The sequence below is a fragment of the Vigna unguiculata genome, chromosome 3, assembly GCF_037176805.1.
Source record: "Vigna unguiculata cultivar grain cowpea cultivar isolate G323 ecotype 2 chromosome 3, ASM3717680v1, whole genome shotgun sequence".
NCBI lineage: Eukaryota > Viridiplantae > Streptophyta > Magnoliopsida > Fabales > Fabaceae > Vigna > Vigna unguiculata.
Genome location: NC_140794.1, coordinates 37443390 through 37464066, shown reverse-complemented (window position 1 = coordinate 37464066; position 20677 = coordinate 37443390). Strand labels below are relative to the sequence as shown.

The 20677-nt window shown below is 34.8% G+C and overlaps 2 protein-coding genes across 4 annotated transcripts; one reads left to right on the top strand and one right to left on the bottom strand.

Moving 5' to 3' along the window:
* The first annotated feature begins 4222 nt into the window (after positions 1-4222).
* On the top strand, positions 4223-17267 carry LOC114177441 (uncharacterized). Of its 3 annotated transcripts, XM_028062779.2 has the most exons (15): positions 4225-4581; positions 4886-5251; positions 7548-7625; positions 7863-7918; positions 8208-8327; positions 8447-8517; positions 9308-9401; positions 9557-9760; positions 10039-10290; positions 15042-15150; positions 15323-15390; positions 16250-16319; positions 16419-16493; positions 16571-16662; positions 16908-17267. In XM_028062779.2, the coding sequence occupies exons 2-15, from the start codon at positions 4943-4945 to the stop codon at positions 16981-16983; spliced, it is 1674 nt and encodes a 557-aa protein (XP_027918580.1). In that variant the 5' UTR covers positions 4225-4581; positions 4886-4942; the 3' UTR covers positions 16984-17267. The 3 variants fall into 3 exon arrangements, with proteins under 3 accessions (XP_085527055.1, XP_027918580.1, XP_085527056.1); XM_085670930.1 differs by lacking the exon at positions 4225-4581 and having other exon boundaries at positions 4961-5251; positions 7548-7614; XM_085670929.1 differs by lacking the exons at positions 16250-16319; positions 16419-16493; positions 16571-16662; positions 16908-17267 and adding an exon at positions 16210-16228 and having other exon boundaries at positions 4223-4581.
* Positions 17268-17650: 383 nt separating this feature from the next.
* On the bottom strand, positions 17651-20677 carry LOC114177440 (Pentatricopeptide repeat (PPR) superfamily protein). The gene has a single exon (XM_028062777.2). It carries the CDS (start codon positions 20503-20505, stop codon positions 18403-18405), a length of 2103 nt encoding a protein of 700 aa, XP_027918578.1. The 5' UTR covers positions 20506-20677; the 3' UTR covers positions 17651-18402.

Here is a 20677-nt window from a genome sequence, read left to right as displayed (position 1 = left end):
TATATATAAGTTTTTTAAATGAAAATATAACTTCTATTCTAACTATAAGAAATTTATGCACTACTTTATAATCTATTTTTTCATTAAGTGGATCGACTTTATCTATTTTCTCATTTACTCATATCATTAAGTGATCATCGTAAAAGAGACAAACAAAACACAAGCAACACAAAATCATATATCAAGGTAAGCTAATAATAAAAACAAATTTAGATCAAGTAGATCATGTTAATTGCACACAACCATGAGTATAATATATACAAATATATATGCCCACAAAATAGTTGATATGAAACTTAATTATTTAGATACATGCCTTTTATGTTGGACACACGTGAGATATGCACTTGTGATGGTTCCTAAACTTTACAAAGCCTAGCCTTAAGGGGTTATCACCCAACTACACGCAAGGTTAATCCCCTTCATCCCTAAGACCAACAAGTCCAATGACTAGGATCTTCTACGACTCTCACCACATAACCCATTATACTCTATTTGAATGTGAATGATTATTAGACTTCGGGATACCTCCTTACATACATTACAATTACCATCGCAAGAAATTCTCCTTGAAATTCTTTAAACACCATCATCTTACATGCTCAACCACATTCTCATATCAAATATTAACCATCTAAAACTATAAACAATATCAACTCATCCAAACAAAACCATTCACAACACAAAAAGAGCAAAACATAACTAACCAGAGAAGATTGTGGTGGGGCACAACACCATTCTTTTTGCAATAAGTGGCCTTAACGTCACTTTGAAACCACTCAGCGCCCAACAATTTGCAAATGGTGGAGCCCAACAGTACAGTCCACCGCTCAACGCCCTAGAGTTAAAATGCTCTCAGACCTTTAGTGAAAAATTGCGTTTAGTGCCACTATAATATCGCCCAACCCTGTAATAGTTGACCTCAAATGATTTTGAATGAACTTAGACCTGATCAGTTGCTCAAATTGGTACTCCTTCCTATCAAATTGGTACTCTTTCCTTAGTACATTGGTCGAAACAATTTTAACTCATAAAAGAGAATACTAATTTGTTCAATTTGCTCAGATTCTCAATTCCCCAATCAACATAAAATCAAACAAAATCATTCAAGCATGAATTAACATCTATAACATACCAATGTACATCAAAACATACACACAAAATCATATTCATCATATAGTTCCATCCTCAATTACAATAAATCATCACATGTAAAACAATCAATTTATAAACTCATGTACACAAGTAATGACTAGCTTTTCTTGTCTTGACCAAGCTCCTCACAAGTCCCAAACAAAGATATTTCTTCCGACTTGCCGAGTTCCGCTTTTTACACATGTAGATAACATTCAAACGATTCAACCATATCAACAAGAATATTGATTAATAGAAATTCAAGAAAAAACCCACGAGAACACATGCGAGTAGAAAGTCCCACATGTAACCACATTAAACTTAGATAAAAGTTTTTAAAGAAATAAAATATTTTTAAATAAAAAGACTTATTTATAAAATTTATATTTTGAATTAAGTATTTTATTATTAAAATAATAGTTTTATTATTTTAAACAGTGTCACTTTTAAAATACAATTTTCTAAATTATCATAATTAAGTACAAAATTTTGTTCCACCATATAACCTATTTATATTTAAATATTTAAATCTTAGTAATCTAATTTATGTTCTTTGTTCATCATTAATCAACTAATTCTAGTCAGAATCCATTTAAAATAAATGTTAAATTATTCTTTTGGTCCCTCTATTTGTCATGAAATTTCAGTTTGATTCTCAAGTTTTTCGTTATCTCAATTTGGTCCTCATTTTCTTAAAAATGACTCAATTTGGTTCTCACCGTTAACTTTGACCAAACGGTGTTAAAGTCAATGGCACGTGTCAATTTCTGGTTTTTTTGATTTTTTTTTTGAATTTTTTTTAAATTTTTTTTTTAATTTTGACACGTGTCACTTCATAGTTACTTCACGTGTCAAAATGACTCAATTTAGTCCCTATATTTGTTTTTAGTTTCAATTTAGTCCCAATTTTTGTAAAAATGAAGCAATATTGTCCTTTCTTAAATTGACACTAAATTTACTTTTTTATAAATTTTATGGTGATATTCATACTAAAATTATCGTTTTTATTAAATATTCTATAAATATTTTAAATTAACTTTAAATTCTACATAAAACATTAGACGTTGGTTTTGTTTTGAACTTGAAATTTAGTTCATAAACTTATGTGTGACAAGTTATTTGATTTTTAATCTTTACTAAGTTTGTATAATATGATACACTTTATATATGATGACAAAATTGTTAATTTTTGAAATTAAGTTTGGGGTTTAACTTTGTTTAATAATAAAACTAAAAAAAAACTTATTTAAAAATATTTCTACAAATATTTAATAAAAACGTCAATTTTATTAAGAATATCATCATAAGTTGTATACAAAGATTAAATTAAGTGTCAATCTAAAGAGGGACAATATTGCTTCATTTTTTACAAAAATTGGGACTAAATTGAAACTAAAAACAAATATAGGGACCAAATTGAGTCACTTTGACACATGACACAATTGTGAAGTGACACATGTCAAAAATAAAAAAAAATTTAAAAAGAATTAACAAAAAATTAAAAAAAAAAGATTGACACGTGGCGTTGACTTTAAGACCGTATGATCAAAGTTAACGGTGATGACTAAATTAACTTATTTTTAAGAAAATAATGACCAAATTGAGACCACAAAAAACTTGAAAACTAATCTAAGATTTCATGACAAATAAAAGGACGATACAAATAATTTAACCTAAAATAAATTTACGTTCATTAACGATTAACAACAAACTACCATTCATTCAACCTTTTTGTAAAAGTGTTATCTAATTAAATAAAATAAAAATATATATATTTCTTATATGTCTATTTATATTTTATTTTAAAATAAACAAATCTTATCCACTTCTTAAATAAGTGTTTTATTATTAAAATTTATTTATTTTAAATATAAAAAGGTCGGTCCATAATTCAAGAGCTATTTCCTATTTCTTTAAATTATGGGTCCTCCTCTGTATTATTTAACATATTTAATATACGTTTTCTACTTTTTAAAGTATTATTAGTTAAATTTAATTTTAATTCATATGTAATTTAAATTTTAAAATCTTGTCATGATAAATTAAATTCAAAATATTTTTTATTTTTAAATTAGTTATGTTATAATGTTATTATAATTTTAACTGATTTTTCTTTTAATTTTAACAGGCTGTATCAATAAAAAGAAGTGTTTTAATTAAATAGTTATTGTCATAGTTATTAAATTATAAATACTATTTTTAATATTTCTGAAAATTGTCATAAACATAAATGGTTTCCATATAAATTGTTTGTATACGGAATAAACTATATTAAGAGAATATTCTCTATATATATACTAAGAGGGAATAGTGTTTCATGTTTTATTATATTAATCATACACTTAACTATGATTAATGTATAATAATGAGACGATTGAAAAAAATCATTTAATAAAGATTATCTTGTTTATTTTACCTGTAATATAAATCAATATATTTTACAAAATGGTTATTTTTTTTTATCAAGTAGAAAATTAAATAATACAAGATTAAGTTCATCAGAAAATATCATCAAGCAACATAGATCAGAGTTGCTGAGGATAATTTTCCCAATGACTAAAAGGTTGCAATTCTAATTTCCTCCATGAAAAATGATTGATTTTATTGATAATTATCTTAAGAGTAATATTTATTATAATATTTAATTGATTTTTTTTATTTTATCAGCTAGAGATTTGTATTAACCTATGCAACAATAAAAAAACTGGAAAAACCGATTAAAAACTGAATATGGACTAAAAGTTTGAAAAATAATTTTTGATTAGATTACATCCGATTCAATTCAATTAAATTAAATTTGTACATGTCTACATATTATTATACATAAATTTACAGTATCAGTAATATTCGTATATATTTATAAAATTATCACATAACTTATTAACAAAATGTGTAAATTTAGTTTTGAGAAAATGTGTATTTAAAAATTTTAACCATTATCAGCTATAAAATAGTGCATCCGTAAAATATTTTTATTACAGGTTTTACTATTTATTTAATTTTTGTATTATTGTTTTCTTTTTTATGCTCTTTAAAATTAGATTGTGGAGTGAGAACTGTTGTTATTTTCTGAAATTTGAAAACAGAAGAAAAAAAACTCAGAAGAAATCAGCAGAAAGAAAATGAGGATGAATAACTGAAAAATTATTCATCCTTTCTTTCTTCTCTGACTGAATATTTTCACAAATTTAAGTGCATTCATTCTCAGTTTCGCGTCAGCCTCACTTGGATCTCAATTACCGAGACGCATAGTTTCACAAACAGACAAATCAAGCATTATTTTTTACTTTTGTTTTCCTTTTGTAGTAAAAACCATAAGCTTTTGCATTTGTAAATCCACCACCAATCATAATCCTTGGATTTCTCATTTGTCCCAAACAAAATTAAGGTTTGGGGCTTTTTCCATACTCCGTAATCCCAACTGCAGATTCCCCTCGTCAATTTCAGGTTTCACTTTCTTCTATCTCCTTAAATTCCAAATTAGGGTTCTGAGTATTAATAATTTTCGTTTCTGTGGTGCTTTACAATTTGGGAATCTACGAGGTGATGATTCAGGATTTGGGTAGTCTTTAAAATTTAACCTGGAATATGTGGTTTTATGTTTGAAATGAAACTTGTGCTTGATGATTGTGTTGCGAATAGAATCTCTTGATCATATTTCTGGTCACTTGTATCAGTAGTTGTGGTTTATATCAGATAAGGTTATTCATGACAGCTGAATTTTGAATCTTTACCTTATTGGTTTATGTAGCTTAGTGATTGTGAAAGCTCTGCAGAGGGATTGGTGCTGTAGACCGTAGTCCCTGAAATGTATATGCCTGTGGCTACCTCTGCCACACCACGGGGTGGATTGCCTACTGACAGTGGGGACTCTGTTGTTGCATTAGATCAAGTTCCGCGATGGAATGATGCTGATCAGTCCTTGGGGCTTGAAACTTCATTTTCTGGTTCACATTTTCCTGATCCTCTAGCGTTGCCCTTGGGAGCAGACAGTGGTGATGGCAGTGAGTCGGTGTCAAAATTTCCTGTTGACCGTGAAGTTAATTCAAAAATATATTTGTGGAGAGGGAATCCCTGGAATCTTGAAGTGGATGCGGTGGTAAATTCAACAAATGAGGTGAGCACTATCTAGCTCTTTTAGTATTGTTGTGTTGTTCAAGGTTTCCTTCATTAGTATAACTTTTGCAGGTTGGTGTTTTCTATCTTGGCTCTATGATATGTGGAACCTCGTGATAGAACTCATTCTCATTTGTTAGAATTGTTAAGGCTGGATATAAGAAATTTATTATAAAATTTTCCTACTGGCTGAAAGTTAACACCCAAACTCTCCAGAGAAATGAAAACTCTGTATTTTAATTAGTGTAACTGTGCAGTCAGTATAACTGTTTTAGTTAGTATAATAACTAAGTATTATTTTTTAGGTATAAATACAGATTTGGTACCCCAACTTTTTCGGAAAGTTCAATTTGGTACCCGAACTTTAGGAAAGTTTAATTTGGTACCCGAACTTTAAGAATGTTCAATTTGGTACCCAAATTTTTTAAACATGTTTATTTTGGTACCTTCCGTTAAAGAGTACATAACGCCGTTTGCCTTCTGTTGAGATTAGCTATTTAAAGTTGTTGGATTTCATTTTAGCTGTTTGAAAGGTTCTTTTGTAATATCAAATTTAATGAAATCAGTTAAAGTTTGGAGTTATGGAAAATGTGAATCATCTGTCAAAGTTTTGCATTTATTTTTCTGTTATTTGAAATGTTTCATGGACTGTAATTACAAGAAAGGACTTTAAATTTGAACAACATCTGTCAAACGACGTTATGTAGTCTTTATCGGAAGGTACCAAAATAAACACGTTTAAAAAGTTTGGGTACCAAATTGAACATTCCTAAAGTTCGAGTACCAAATTAAACTTTTCCAAAAAGTTGGGGTACCAAATATGTATTTATACCTATTTTTTATTATCAAATTGTACTGTTTACATCACAAAATTCTCCCTTTTTCATGTTTTAGCTTTTCAAAAGCTTGTTTAAATTATTTGACTTTTCCGTCTCTTATTCTTTTCTCCTTTCCCCTTCAATTTTCCTCCACCTATAAATTACGTAAGCATATCACAAAAATTTTCCCACTTAAATTCTCTCATGCTTGCGAATTTCCCACCACCTGCTAAAACCCTCAACTCAATCACAATTCCCACATCGAACCAATTTTCCCATACACACTTAAGCATCCTCTCCCTCCGCCTTATCTCTCCCTTGTGCTGCAAACAGACAACCAGTTGAGATGGGTAAGTCGCCGGAAGCACCTACATGGAAATCATAGAAAGGTCTTACATCTAAACGGACAGGTCAAGGATTTAGTTTATGATAGAACACTGGCATCATTTGGTTTATGTAGCTGATTTAGTCCAGTGGGAAAAGGCTTTGTTGTCGCATAATATCTTGTTATGCAGCTATTTACTGTCTATTTGTTGTAAATTTAAAGGTTTGTGTTGAAGTTCTGACATATTTTTAAGGTTTAAAATCAATAACACTGTAGGTTAGCTAAGATTTTATCACTGATAAAATCAAATTGAACACTTGTAATTTTGTATGAATAATTTATTCAGATATTAGGCAAAAAAATCATGATGACTTTTGACAAATGTCGAATTTTTTTTATTTTTCTCATCCCACCTGTTGCTATATATGGTTGATTGCGACTAGGAATCACATTATATCCTAACATTCATTGTCACTTGTGGAGAGTTTGTTAGACCCCCCAATTAAGAATGTATATAATAGAAGGATTAGGAATAAGCATTAGATGAGCGCAACCCAGTTTGTATATCAGAAGCATATGTGTAAAGTCAGGGTTGTTTAAGAGTTATAAAAAATGAGAGGTTAGAAGGGAACAGTAAGTTCTGGAGTGGTAACTGATATGGGGAGAGGCCCGGATCTCAAAGTCCTGGATAGTTTACACTTTTATTTCTCTCTTTGGGCGCCTTTGATTCTGATGAGGAATTTACATTCTTTCGGATATTGTTGTCATTCTTTCATCTTTTCATCATTCATTTTTTACTAGTTCATTACAGTCTTTTCCACATTCTTGTAGTTTTGAATATTTTATCCTGCATCTCCGAATGTACCTAAATATGTCAATAATTCTTTACCCGGCTCTTACCAACAAACATCCTAATTACTGAATAAAAACGTTATTGATTGCTTTTCAGCCACCATGCAGCTACCGCTATTTTGCCTGTGACACCGATAAATAGAACTGAATATAAAGTGGATTTTCACCATTTTTTGAATTTTCACAATCCACTATTGGCAACACTGGTTATCAAATAGAACTGAACACCGATAAATGAAATGGAGTTAATTATATCTTATTTCTTAAATTCTTAGCTGGTTTTTATTTCTTGTCATGAACAGAATATGGACGAAGCACACAGCAGCCCCGGATTGCATGATGCAGCTGGACCCGAGCTTGCAGAAGAATGTGCGACTTTGGTATATTTATTTACCAAAAATATATTATGTCTCTATGTTGAAGTTGAATGTTATGTGAGCTAGGGACTTGAATTACACATTTGTTTATTATTATGTTTTTAGCTGTCTTTTTATATTTTTGTGGTTTTATATTTCTTAGACTTGTAAGAAGCAGCTTTTGAATATCGTCATCATTGGAAGAAGAATTCTGTAAATGATGCTTGGGAATATCAACTAATATATCTGTATTTTGTACAGGGTGGATGTCGAACAGGGATGGCTAAAGTTACCAAGGCATATGACCTTCCTGCCAGGTTTGTATGACCTCAAACCCATATTTTTTTCTTGCTAAAGGTGTCCCGTTTTACTTGATTTGTACAATAATTTTGAATGTTGAATACCGTGCTTTATTCATCAAGATTTGGATCTTAGAGTAAAATCTGAGAACTGTTAATCATGTGTCCTAATCCAGAAATTATGTTGATGCATTCTACTTTTTTCCCCCTTGTTACTGACCCAACCTCATTTGTTACTTAGCAATCTCTTGTCTAGAATTTGTATTATTTGTATACCATGTTTTATTCTTTGATAAATTACCTGCAGGAAAATTATCCACACTGTTGGCCCAAAGTATGCGATTAAGTACCATAATGCTGCAGAGAATGCTTTAAGTCATTGCTATCGTTCTTGCCTGGAGCTTCTGGTTGAAAATGGACTTCAAAGGTTCACCCTCCCCCAAAATGTTTTGTTGTTTATTTTCGTAAAATATTTATTGTTTTCATGATGTCATGTTATTCAAAATTCTACGACTTACTTTCTTTCTTTGGCTTGTATTTATGTAGCATTGCTATGGGTTGTATTTATACGGAGGCAAAGAACTATCCCCGAGAACCGGCTGCACATGTAGCTATAAGTGAGACTTTATGTTGTCATGATTTTACTTTTTCAATTTATTTCTTTTGATGTTGCGAGCTGATGCATGATTTATCAGGAAACCTCATGGGAAGTTGAGAGCAAAATTACTTTTGGGAATTATTATTAAATGATCATTGTTGTTTCATTTCATCCTTACATAAAGTAAATGAAACACCGATAATAATCTTGTAATTATGTAATACATTGTATATAGGGACATATTGTAATTCGCAGCGTAGTATACTTTTGTTGACATTTTGCACTGTATTTGTGGCTCTAGTTATTTTAAGTAAGAACCTTTTCTGTGTACTTAAGACGTGTGGATTCATTCACATACCCTCTTTTTCTTCATCTCAAGCCACCAATGCCAAAAAAACAGAAAAATGAATTGCCAGCTTGATAGTAAGGGAAATTAAAATTTGGTGGAAGGGAAGGGGAAGATAGAATGCCAAAGTATGTGCCCTCTTCAACTTGTCTATCAATTCATTGTTGTTTACAGAATTTGATATTCTATATTATCATTTCATCAATGTTTAAATATAGGGATAACAGTTGCAGCTTTGAGTAGGGAAACAGAGTCCATACTGGGTGCATCTTTTTTTTTTTATCTTTTTCGATAAATCATAAGTATATCTTAATGTGTAATTTCCTGTGATCTCAGGTTATTTTATCATATCCCTGCTGAATGCATCTAGTATATAGAGTATGATTCTCTGGCAAGTTAACAATTGTTTGCAAATGCTTGAAGGATGATATATTAATATTAGGCTAAAACACCTTTTATTCAGGAACTGTGCGACGATTTCTTGAGAAGCAGAAAAACAATGTAACAGCTGTTGTCTTTTGCACCGTGAGCACAACTGATACTGAAATATATAAAAGGTATTTTATGCATTTCTTTTGTTTTGATGTTTATACCTGCAATTTTTTTTAGAAACTTGAACTTACTATAGTTAGATAAGTTTAGTTGATTTTCCTTTTCAGCTAGCCTTTAGAGTTTGTATTAATTATTTATACCTTTTGTATTATTCATGAAGGTTGCTTCCACTGTACTTTCCTCGTGATAAACATGAGGAGCAGGTTGCTTTAACTAAACTTCCTGCTGACGTTGGGGATGAAAATGGGGAGACAATCATGGCTGAGCGTAAAATCAGAATAAAGGCTTTGCCCAAAAGGAGTGTTTCCAGACCACCTGAATTTACAATTGATCTTCCTGTTAGTGACGTTGGCTTGGTTAGCAGGTCAGTAATATTTTCATATTTTATTGTTTTTTTAATACTTTGATTTTTGTGTTTGATTATGGAAAAAAAGTACTAGGATGAGCATTATCAATCCTACTATATGTGATATTGATTTATTGAAACAGAAAATATGGTTATTTTCTGATATATTTAAATTTGTTTGACTGCACATAATTGTAACTGCTTGAGAGTTTTTAATGTATTTGATTAAATAGAAAACAATCCATTTTTTAATCTAACATCCGGTAGAATTTTCCTAATTTATTTGGCTTTAATAGGAATTCGTCATATTTAGATTCATTTCTGGATCCTGCCTTCATGTCCATGATTAAAGACCCTGATCTAAGGCGTATGGAGCAGTGGGAGAAAACTGCTGAAGCACAGAAAGGCTGGAATTGTGCTAAATTGCTAGGATATGGCAACCTTGGTGGACCTACTTTGTCTGCTGCCGAAGAATATTCTCTACACTCTCGATACCTGACAAAAGCAAATTCTTTAAATCTTTCTGAAATTGCTGAAATGAAAATTGTGTAAGTATCCATCTATTGCATCATCTATTTGGTCATAGTTATAATATTATTTGCGGTGCTTTATTTGTTGGTTTTTGTTAGGATGACTGAATCGTTCTTACTGACAATGTTTGCTAATTAATTTAACTTGTTATAAAATTTCTTTCATCCTTTGGCTTCTTCATCAAACAACTAATTGCAATGCTAATAGACCAAAAGTAACTGGAGTCAAGAAAAAGGGAGGAATTGGGACAAGATTGTAATCTGGAGAGTAGTAGGGCAATGAAGGAATAATTAACAAGGATTTGATTGGGGGCAAAATATGATGGGTGTGAAAACACAATGGACAGGTGGCAAGTCTTCTGTTGGGAGGGGTATTCTAGCATATTGGAGAGATGGAAGAGAGATATAGGAGGGGAGGGATTTGGATGAAGGGGAAATTTTGGTGCAAGGATGTTAGAAGGCTCCTGCTAGAGGACTGCTTGGTGCAGACATAGGGCTGCATATTTTTAGTGTAGTCTCTATTTATTAATACTTTCCTTTTGTTTCTGATTCCAATGTTGTTTGGTTCATATCAGTAAGTTGTAAAGGTTTTTCAATATTATTATGCTCAGGGTTTGTTAATCCCTATCGAATGTATTAATATTTAATAGTCAGAATGCTCTGTAATGATAGCAAGTCTTTTGAAGAGGAGAAAATAAATGAAATGTTGCTGCATAAAGATTTTATAAGAAGATTTAAAGGTATTGTGTAACGAGCTCATACATTTCTCTATAAGGAATAATAATGATGCAATATTTTTTCTCCCCCCAACGTTCACCGGGTTCATTACAAATACAATCTACATGAAATCCATTGAGTGGTTTTATGAAAATATTTGTGAATTGGTCATTGGAGCTAACAAAGTTGGTGGTGATTTTTCTGGAGAACACTTTCTCTAGCAACATGACAATCTATCTTTGTGTTTAGCTCAATCATAGAAGAATCAATTTGATGCAATGTGAAGGGCATGTTGATTGTCACAAATAAGCTTCATGCCATGAATTTCTCCAAATTGTAAATGTTATCTCACATGTATTTTCTGCCATGACATGGTATTTAGATGCAACAATGGATCTAGCAACTGTATTTTGCTTGCTTTTCTCAATGAGAACAAAACCTCCTTGAGAAGAGCGCAATAGCCAAAGGAGATCTCCTGTCTAATTAGAATCAGTGTAACAAACAATCGTGGCATTGCCTTTATGCTCACATGAGTCTGCAATCTGGTGCATTCTTAATTTGAGCACGCACATGTAACATCCCAATGGCTGTTATAAGGGGCATTGAGGAACTGACTTACCACATTGATTGCAAAGGTGATGGTTGTGACAGTGTGGTATTCAAGTCTACAAGCCTACAATATCTTCCTTGGTGTTGTAGGGGCTCCATCTAACTTAAACGAAGCTTGATGTTGGGGTCCATATTAGTGTTTTTGGGATGACAGTCAAGCATACTTGTCTCAGTGAGGATCTTTGGTGCATATTCTCTTTCAGAATTGACAATGCCAGATGCTGATTGAACGTCAATGCCTAAAAATATTTGAACAAGCCTACGTCTTTCATTTGGAACTGACTGTCGTGGATGTAATTGAGCTGATGGGTCCCATCAGAGTCATCATCACTGATGATGTTATTAACAAACCATCAAATAAATGCATAGGTTAATATGAGCGTCAGACGAATGCAGTGACCAACCCCATAATGACCATAGCAAATTGGGGTAAGGTAAGTCTAAAGTTACCAAGCTAGGCATGGGGAGACTGTTGTAAGCCGTACAGAGAGTGTCAACAGCAGCATACAAGGTGAGATCTAGAGGCTGCTCCATGTAAACCTCTTCCTACAACTCTCCCTACGAGAAAGTGTTATTTTGGTGAAGCAGCAAATAGAAGATGGTAGGCACTACAAGAGATAGATATTTAGAAATAGGCTTGGCATTGGGAAAATTGTCTCCACAGTTGAGGCTTACAGTTTGAGTATAACCCTTAGTCACCTAGCAACCTTTGAACCGATCAATGTTGGTGTTTGGTCCAACCTTTATAGGATACACACTTGGTGATAATGAACAAGGGATGTAAATGAGACAACTTTTAGGAGCCATTGACCTGTAAAGCAACCTTTTCATCCAACATCATCTACTACCAAAAGGGATTAGTCGTGGCTTCACTATAGAAACAAAATCCAAAGAGGAAGTAAAGGAGAATTAGAAAGTTTCTAGTTAATTAAGTGAAAAAGGAGTACTATGACCCACTATATACAACAAAAACAAATTTATAGTTGTACAGAAGTTAATGATCAACTTTGACACTCTTCACAAGCTTAAGCGTATAAATTGTATGCACAAAACTTGAAACAAATTGAATTTGAGTATCTCTTAGGGATTTTGTTAAAATGTCTGCAAGTTACAGACTAGAGTTGATAAATTTAGTACAAGTCTCTTGGGACAACAACTCTCAAACTAAATGAAATTTGATATATATTTGCTTAGTCCTTTCATGAAACACAAGATTGGAGGCAACACGAAAGGTTTACCCAATTACCACAGTACAACTTTAGAATGCCTATGACGACATTCTAGTAGTCAATGTGGGAGTCTTGCATGAATTGACTAACCACTCCATGTGCCAAACAAAGATTAGGTCCTGTGAATGTAAGGTAAATGAGATTCTCCCAATCTCCTATATCTCAGTGGCTATGAATTACCCACTGTTGTCAATCATTAAGTTTTGATTCAGGTCTTTAGGACTATCAATGGACCTTCATAGAAATTAGGCTGGAGAGGTGGTGGAGACATGGGCAATTGGTTGTGAGAACTAAGAGAATCCCCCACACTCTTTCCTACACAAATAGTGTTTGGTAAACTGATCCTAGGCAAGAACAAAATTATTAACAACAAAACAATAAAATTAAGTGAACAGGTGAGCTTATTAGTGGGAATTAAATCAAATGAACAACCAGAAACAAACAAATTATATAAAGAGGTTAGGAAGTGGTGGATTTGATTGGTGCCTCAAACTTCAATTTGTGAGTCATTTTAGAGAGTAATATGGGCAGGAGATTGGAAAAGGATAATTGAGAGGAAAGAGACTGGTTACTAGTCATACAAATGAAGACATCAAAATCAAGTATCCATGCTCTTAAGGAGGACTAAGAAACGAAGGTTGCATGGTTATCAGATTGAGCTACAACAGTAACCGTCAGGGAAAGATGTTGGGTTGCCCAAAACTGGAGGAAATTGTGATAATCAATGGTCGAAATAGTAATGTTTGCATGTGGGGCAATTTCAATGGCATGCGTAACATTAGTTGCCTTTTGTTGTTCCCTTACTTTGGTGCAACATTAAATCTTGTTGCTAGGTCCCTGTCGCATCTAGGGATGTCAACGGGGTGGGTAGGGTACGGGTAGTAGCTCCCTCATACCCTACCCGTTGTCTACCCTGTACTTGTACCCATATCCGTCGGGTATCCGTTATGCGGGTACTCGCCTATTTTTTTTCATATCTGTGGATATCCACGGGTACCTGCGAGTATTTACAAAATTATTTAAAAAACAAATATTTAATCATAAATTCAAATAAAATAAAATACATCACTGTCATAAATTTTAAATCAAGTTCAAATAAACTCAAGTTCATACAAGTCCAAATAATTATAAAAATAGATATAAAAATAGATATAAAATGACATCCAACACCATGGAAATTCCTTAATTAATGCTTTGATCAACAAGCTCATTTTATCCGATTGATTCCTGAAAATTAAACAAAATAAACAAATAATAAACCTCAACTACCACGTGCTAAGTATTCTTATTTTGATTTCATCATTTGACAACAAGCATATCATAAACGTTAATATCTATATAAGGTTTGATATATATGTCCAATTTTAAAGAAGAAAGGAAACAGAAGAATGTCAAGGGGTGTACCTGGAAGAAAACAATGTACCAATACTTGAAGTTGGACGAATGAAGACAGAAAACAAGATGTGCAGCGTAGAAAAAATTAGGTCAGAATGTTTTTTACTAATATATATATATATATATATATATATATGAGGGTATTTTAATGAATTAAAGTTTAACGGGTATGGGTATCAACGGATATATATATATATATATATATATATATATATATATATATATATATATATATATATATATATATATATATGAGGGTATTTTTGTGAATTAAAGTTTAACGGGTATGGGTATCAACGGGTACGGATACTATGATACCCTTAACATGGTATCAAAAATACTTGTTCCCGCGGGTTGCGGGTATCCAATTTTAATATTCGTTTTCTACCCGTTGCGGGTTTTAATATTACGTTAATATCTATATAAGGTTTGATATATATGCTCTAGTTGCATCGTCTATGATCACTTGATTGTGAGACCATGGTGGAGGTGCCGCAAAATAGGAAGGGGATGCCCAAAAACTGTGCAAAGTAGAGAGTCACAATAGTTGTTAACTAATCAAATCATAGGCAGGGATCATATGGCTGGAATCTGCGTACGCACAAGTCAAGGTCTAGTGGGACATAGGAAATTGGAACATTAGTATGGTTCTACTTCGAACATGATTAAATAATAATTGAAATCACAATGGAGTTGTGTTTTGGAAATTCCTTACAGTTTACTCATACTCAATGTGAATGGTTCATGTATGTGTTCAGATTGATCTTTCGAGGGTTTATATGATATTTGTGATTAATGTGAGATATATTTGTTTTTCAGCTATCGTGGAGGGGTAGACAGTGAGGGCCATCCTGTCATGGTTGTTGTAGGGGCTCACTTTTTACTCAGGTGTCTTGATCTGGAGCGGTTTGTGCTCCATGTGGTAAAGGTTAGTTTGGCTACCTTGCCACTGGACACTATTTTTTCTGGTGTCATGCCTTAGTTTGGCCATTGTAAATTTTTTGGCAGTTCATACTTCTATTGAAGTCAAAATAGATTTATTTGCGTGAGTTCTAATCTCAATCTTTCTTCTCCTTTGTTTTCTTGGTGTTAAATTTCAGGAGTTTGAGCCTTTAATACAGAAGCCTTTTTCCATTGTGTATTTCCACTCTGCTGCATCTTTGCAGATGTAAGTGTTTTAATGTTTGAATTCTAGGATGTTCTCATTGGTTTATTATTTTTCTATGAAATGTAGGTTTGTTATAAGCTATTCATCGATAAATATTTTAGGAACGTTCAAGTGGAATGAGCTGATTATACTTTCATTGCTAACTCAATTATTCTGTGAATTATGTGTTTACTGTTCAAATTAATTGAATAGTTTTTGTATACATAACTTTTGTTAAATGGTAATCCACTCCTTTTATTCGACTAGGTAAAGGGAAATCTGAAAATTCAGCAGTCGAGAGATATGGAAAATTTGTTTGAACGTTTTTGTTTTATCCATCTGCAATAGTAATTTAGTTACCGAACTATTCGCATTGTATTGGCAGTGCATATTTGTAGGAAAAACGTGCTTGGCCAATGGCTTCGTCCATGCGAGGCATAGAATCATGAAGCCACTTAACTACTTGTAGTTTGTACCTTTGTTATTAAATTTGAGAAACCCTTTGGTTTCATTCAATGTGATTTAAGTATATGCTACTTTGCTGAGGATGTTATAGCTGTTAAAATGTGTTGCTTGCTGAGGGAAGATATTACTGTTTGAGTGGTTTGCTTTTATGAAGAGCATCCCTTAAGATAGACAAAGGTGTTTTTGGATAAATTGTGTTAAAACGAATTGAGGTTGTGCTACTGGAGTGAAGCATACTTGAATTTAAGATAGTACGTTTTGAAGGTGGCTTAAGAGTATTTTACATAAGCTCGTTGCTTTGTGAGTTGTAAAAGTGTCGTTACTGGTTGCTCCTGATTGCTTTGAAATACTCTTTATTTTTGGTTTTGTTGGCAGTTGAGTTTTACTTTTTCCTCCACTGTTTTCATATAATTAGACAGCCAGACCTGGGTTGGATGAGAAGATTGCAACAAATACTTGGTCGGAAGCACCAGCGCAACCTGCATGTAAGCACGGTTTCCTTCTCTCATTTTTTTGATTTGTTACTCTTACGAACTATTTCTGCTGTTCTAAAGTTCTCTGATTTCTTATTCTGACGTGTGTAGGCAATATATGTCCTTCACCCAACTTTCGGACTAAAAGCAGCCGTATTTGGGCTTCAGTTGTTTGTGGACAATGTGGTAAAGCAGTGGAACCTATAAACATATTTTATGACCTCATGTGTTTTGTATATTTGTTATTAAAATATAACTTTCAGGTTTGGAAGAAAGTGGTATATGTTGATCGACTTCTGCAGCTGTTCAAATATGTACCCCGTGAACAGTTGACCATTCCTGATTTTGTGTTTCAGTTGAGTGTTTAGTTTTGGCGTGGAGCATCTTTACTCTCTTTTTTTTCATTTTGTTATTTTGTACAATGTACCATTTTCAACATGTCTTCTAAAAGTATTTAGAATTTAAGGATTCTAGCATGTCAGGAATTCTTTTGCCCTATTTGTGCTTCAATTTTTTTTTCTTGTGTGTATTTATTTCTATAGTAAAGGTAGTTTAGATCATAGGCTGGCACTAATTTGTTTCATACTTTTATGCATGTAGGCATGATTTGGAGGTAAATGGAGGGACGGGTCTCATTGTGGATCCCAGAACAAAATATGTGTATAACAGACCGTGAGACTCATGTACTCATCATTTGGTGGATAAAGAAGTTCACTGCAGTTTCTTCATTATTTGTCTCGCCCTTATTGTCGTTGTTAACAGGAAGAGGGCTCATATTAGTTTGAAATGTGAATGGAAGCATTCCTTGTTTTATGTTCTGGACTTATGGAAAGAGTACAAGTTCCCTTGTACGTATATGTGATTGACCGTGGAAGCTAATTGGTTTGATTTCTTGGATTATTTGTACTTTTCAAGGGTGATATATTGAATAAAATTAGGCTTTGGTTCCTTATTGCAGCATTATATTTTGTTATCTGGTGACTCTGAACATGAACGTTTCAATTATATTTTGTTATCTCTTAGAGAAATTCTCGCATACTTGCGGCATTTTAGTATTAGGTTAGGTCGATAAATTATTGGTATAAACCAATACTCATTAATTGTCATAATGTATTCATATATTTATTTGCATAAAGCATCTGATTTGGATGTACTATGTTTATGTTTATTCAAGTCCAGGATCTTCGAATCCAAGAGGTAGCATTATGTTATTTCCTCTCCCTCTATTTATTCTCCCAATCCTTCCCAGATATGACATACCTGTTAAAAATATTAAAGGAAATGAAATATACCGTTTACTTAGAAGGTTATCAGTGATCGATCAAGATTACTTAAGATACTGATTAAAAAAGAAAGTGATGAGACCTGTCTAATCCATTTATGAATGTCGGGTTGACAAGGTTCTGTACAAGTAAGACAACCACTTATTACACTATAAAAATCATTGGGTGACGGATTTGTAATGTTTTACAAGTTTGAATAACAAAATTACAACTACTTGTAACATTGTACAAACTAATTCATAAACAAAGATTCTAACTATTCGCAATTTTCCACTGTCGATGAGTTCTTTGGCCTTCATCGTTTTCATCTTCATATCTTAACTGTAGCATACATTTCTAAAGTTATTGAAAAAAATTCAGTCGATGTCATTGACTCAACCTTATACACTCGTTCCGAGGAGTCCTCACTATTCTCACCATATTAATTCTCCCGAATTACCATACTTTCTCTGCAGATCATTCACAATCCAACATATCCATTTTATCACTGCAGAATACTGCACATTATGCACTACATTGCAACAGCAAGTAAATGACAAGACAATATTTGCCTCCCCTGCATACCTCATAAGGTCATCCTCAACAGTTTCTTGTGTGGCTGCGCTGGTGACACCAGTGAGTTTCATTGCATCTCTCCACAATATTTAACTTTCACTTCAATTCACCGGAATCGGATCCATTACATCTACCAAGCACCTAAGCTCCTTGATTCTCATATCCAATGGTTATCTCCAATCTTCCAAGAATAAAGTATACAGAGTTTAGGTTTTGTTGAAGCAAGTAGTTCTGCTTTACCACTACACAAAGACTGACTAAGAAAGTACTGCCATTTTGGCATAAGTGTCATTGTTGAGATCCATCTCCACTGAACTAGAACCAGGGACCTTGTTTAACCCTCTTTGTTTTATCGTCTCCCTCACCTGCCTAACCATGCCCCATCTCCCATCTGAAGCATACAGGTTTGAAACAAGCACGTAGTATGAAGCTTCATCAGGGTGCAACTCCAACATTCTCTTAATAGCCACTTCCCCCATCTCAAACCTAGAATGAAGCCCACATCCATGGAGAAAAGCTCCAAACACACTAACACTAGGTTCTAAAGGCATTCTCTCAATAAAATGAAACGCCTCTTCAAGGTTCCCAGCGCGCGCCAACATATCAACCATACACGCATAGTGCTTCATGGAAGGAACAAAATTCAACTCTCCACACATCAAATTAAACAACCTGGACCCTTCTCCAACCATTCCCGAATGACTGCAAGCCGCTAATATAGTTGTAAACACTGCTTCATTAAGCTCAAACTCCTCCTTCAACATATCCCTAAACAGCACAAGAGATCCATTTCCATCCCCCTGCATCCCATAGCCACCAATCATTGCGCCCCACGTCACCACATTCTTTTCCCCCATCGAATCAAACACCATCCTCGCCGCTTTCGCATCCCCACATTTTGCGTAGAAATTCAGCAAAGCAGTGCCAACGTATATGCTGGACAACACCAGGCCATCCTTCAACGACAAGGCATGAACAGAACAACCAAGCTGAAGCGCGCCAAGGGAAGCACACGCAGAGAGAACACCGACCACAGTAACCGCATCCGGCGAGAACAACTCCAATCTCATCCTCTTAAAAAGCTCCAGAGCCTCACACTCTTCCCCACTCTGCGCACAGCCAGAAATAATAGAGTTCCAAGACACAACATCCTTGTCAATTGATTCAAACACGTTACGGGCATCCGAAACAAGGCCACATTTCGCATACATATCAACCAGAGCATTCCTCGCAGGAGGATCCTCCAATCCACACTTAACTACCAAACAATGAAGTAGCTTCCCCATAGCAGAACTACGTAGTTGCCCACACGCAGATAACAAACTCGAAACGGTGACAGAATTGGGTAAAAGCACCGCCCATTTCTCATTCTTGAACAACTCTATCGCTAAGCCAGGATAACCTCTCTGAGTATACCCTACGATCATAGCTGTCCATGAAACAAGATCCTGATGATGATCCGAAGAAGAGAAACTTTCATCAAACACCGCACGTGCGTCCCGAACGCTCCCACATTTGACATAAAAATTCAAAAGCGAGGTGGTCAAGTAGGAATTAACCGAAATTCCGTTTTTGATAACAAACCCATGAACCCACTTTCCCTGGTGCAACCACCCCAGGCTGGTGCAGGCGTTGACCACGCTCCCCATTGTAAACTCATTCCCGTGGACGAAGGCTTCTTGCATTCTGTTGAACAGGGTTAAGCCCTCACGAGCGCAGTCGTTTTGCACGTAGGCGACGATCATTGAGGTCCAGGAAACGACGTCGCGGTGGGGTATTTCGTCGAAGGCTCGTCGCGCGTGAGAGAGTTGGGCGCATTTGGCGTAGGCATCGACGAGGGAGGTGAGGAGGAAGCTGTCGGGAGGGAGGGACTTGGTGACGTGGCAGTGTGTGAGTGTGGCCTGGAGGAGGTCACGTGTTTCGGCGCAGGATTTGAGGACGACGGAGAAGAGGACGTCGTCGTGAGGGGTGGGGTGGAGGGAGTAGCGCATCAGGCGGTAGACCGAAACGACGTCGGAGTGGTGGTCGTTGAGGAAGTAGGAGCGGATCATGACTTTGAAGGAGTAGAGGTCGCGGGAGGGGAGGTGGTCGAAGAGTGCTCGGGCGCGGTGGGGGACGCCGAAGGAGCCGTAGAGGCTGACGAGCTTCGTCGAGAGGAGGAGCTCGCCACTGAGGCCGTGGACCACCACGGACGCATGCAGTTTCTGCAGACTTTCGAGGTTTGTGCAGAGCTGGGAGAGGTAGAACGTGGCAGGGAACGGCGGCGGCGGTTGTTGTCCATGGTAGTGGTGGTGGCGGAGGGAGCTCCGTAGAAGACGAGGTTTTGATGTAACGCGAAGAAGTCTTGATATCGCAACCATCTTACGTTACCATGGCGAATTGAAGCCTAAGATTAACCCACTGGAGTCGAACGACGCCGTCTCCTTTGGCCTAGGTTAGTCCCTATTTTCATTTCTGGGCTGCCCACAACATTGTGCTGCAATGCACCCTTAATTACTTTTCTCACCTCCGTCACTTTTCACTGTACCTCTC

Bases quoted from the DNA above. Each gene is read 5' to 3' on its own strand.
- LOC114177441 (XM_028062779.2), top strand. From the start codon at position 4,943: ATGTATATGCCTGTGGCTACCTCTGCCACACCACGGGGTGGATTGCCT. The intron at 5,252-7,547 runs GTGAGCACTATC...TGTCATGAACAG, and splicing joins TGGTAAATTCAACAAATGAG to AATATGGACGAAGCACACAG. The intron at 15,391-16,249 runs GTAAGTGTTTTA...TCATATAATTAG, and splicing joins TCTGCTGCATCTTTGCAGAT to ACAGCCAGACCTGGGTTGGA.
- LOC114177440 (XM_028062777.2), bottom strand. From the start codon at position 20,505: ATGGTTGCGATATCAAGACTTCTTCGCGTTACATCAAAACCTCGTCTT.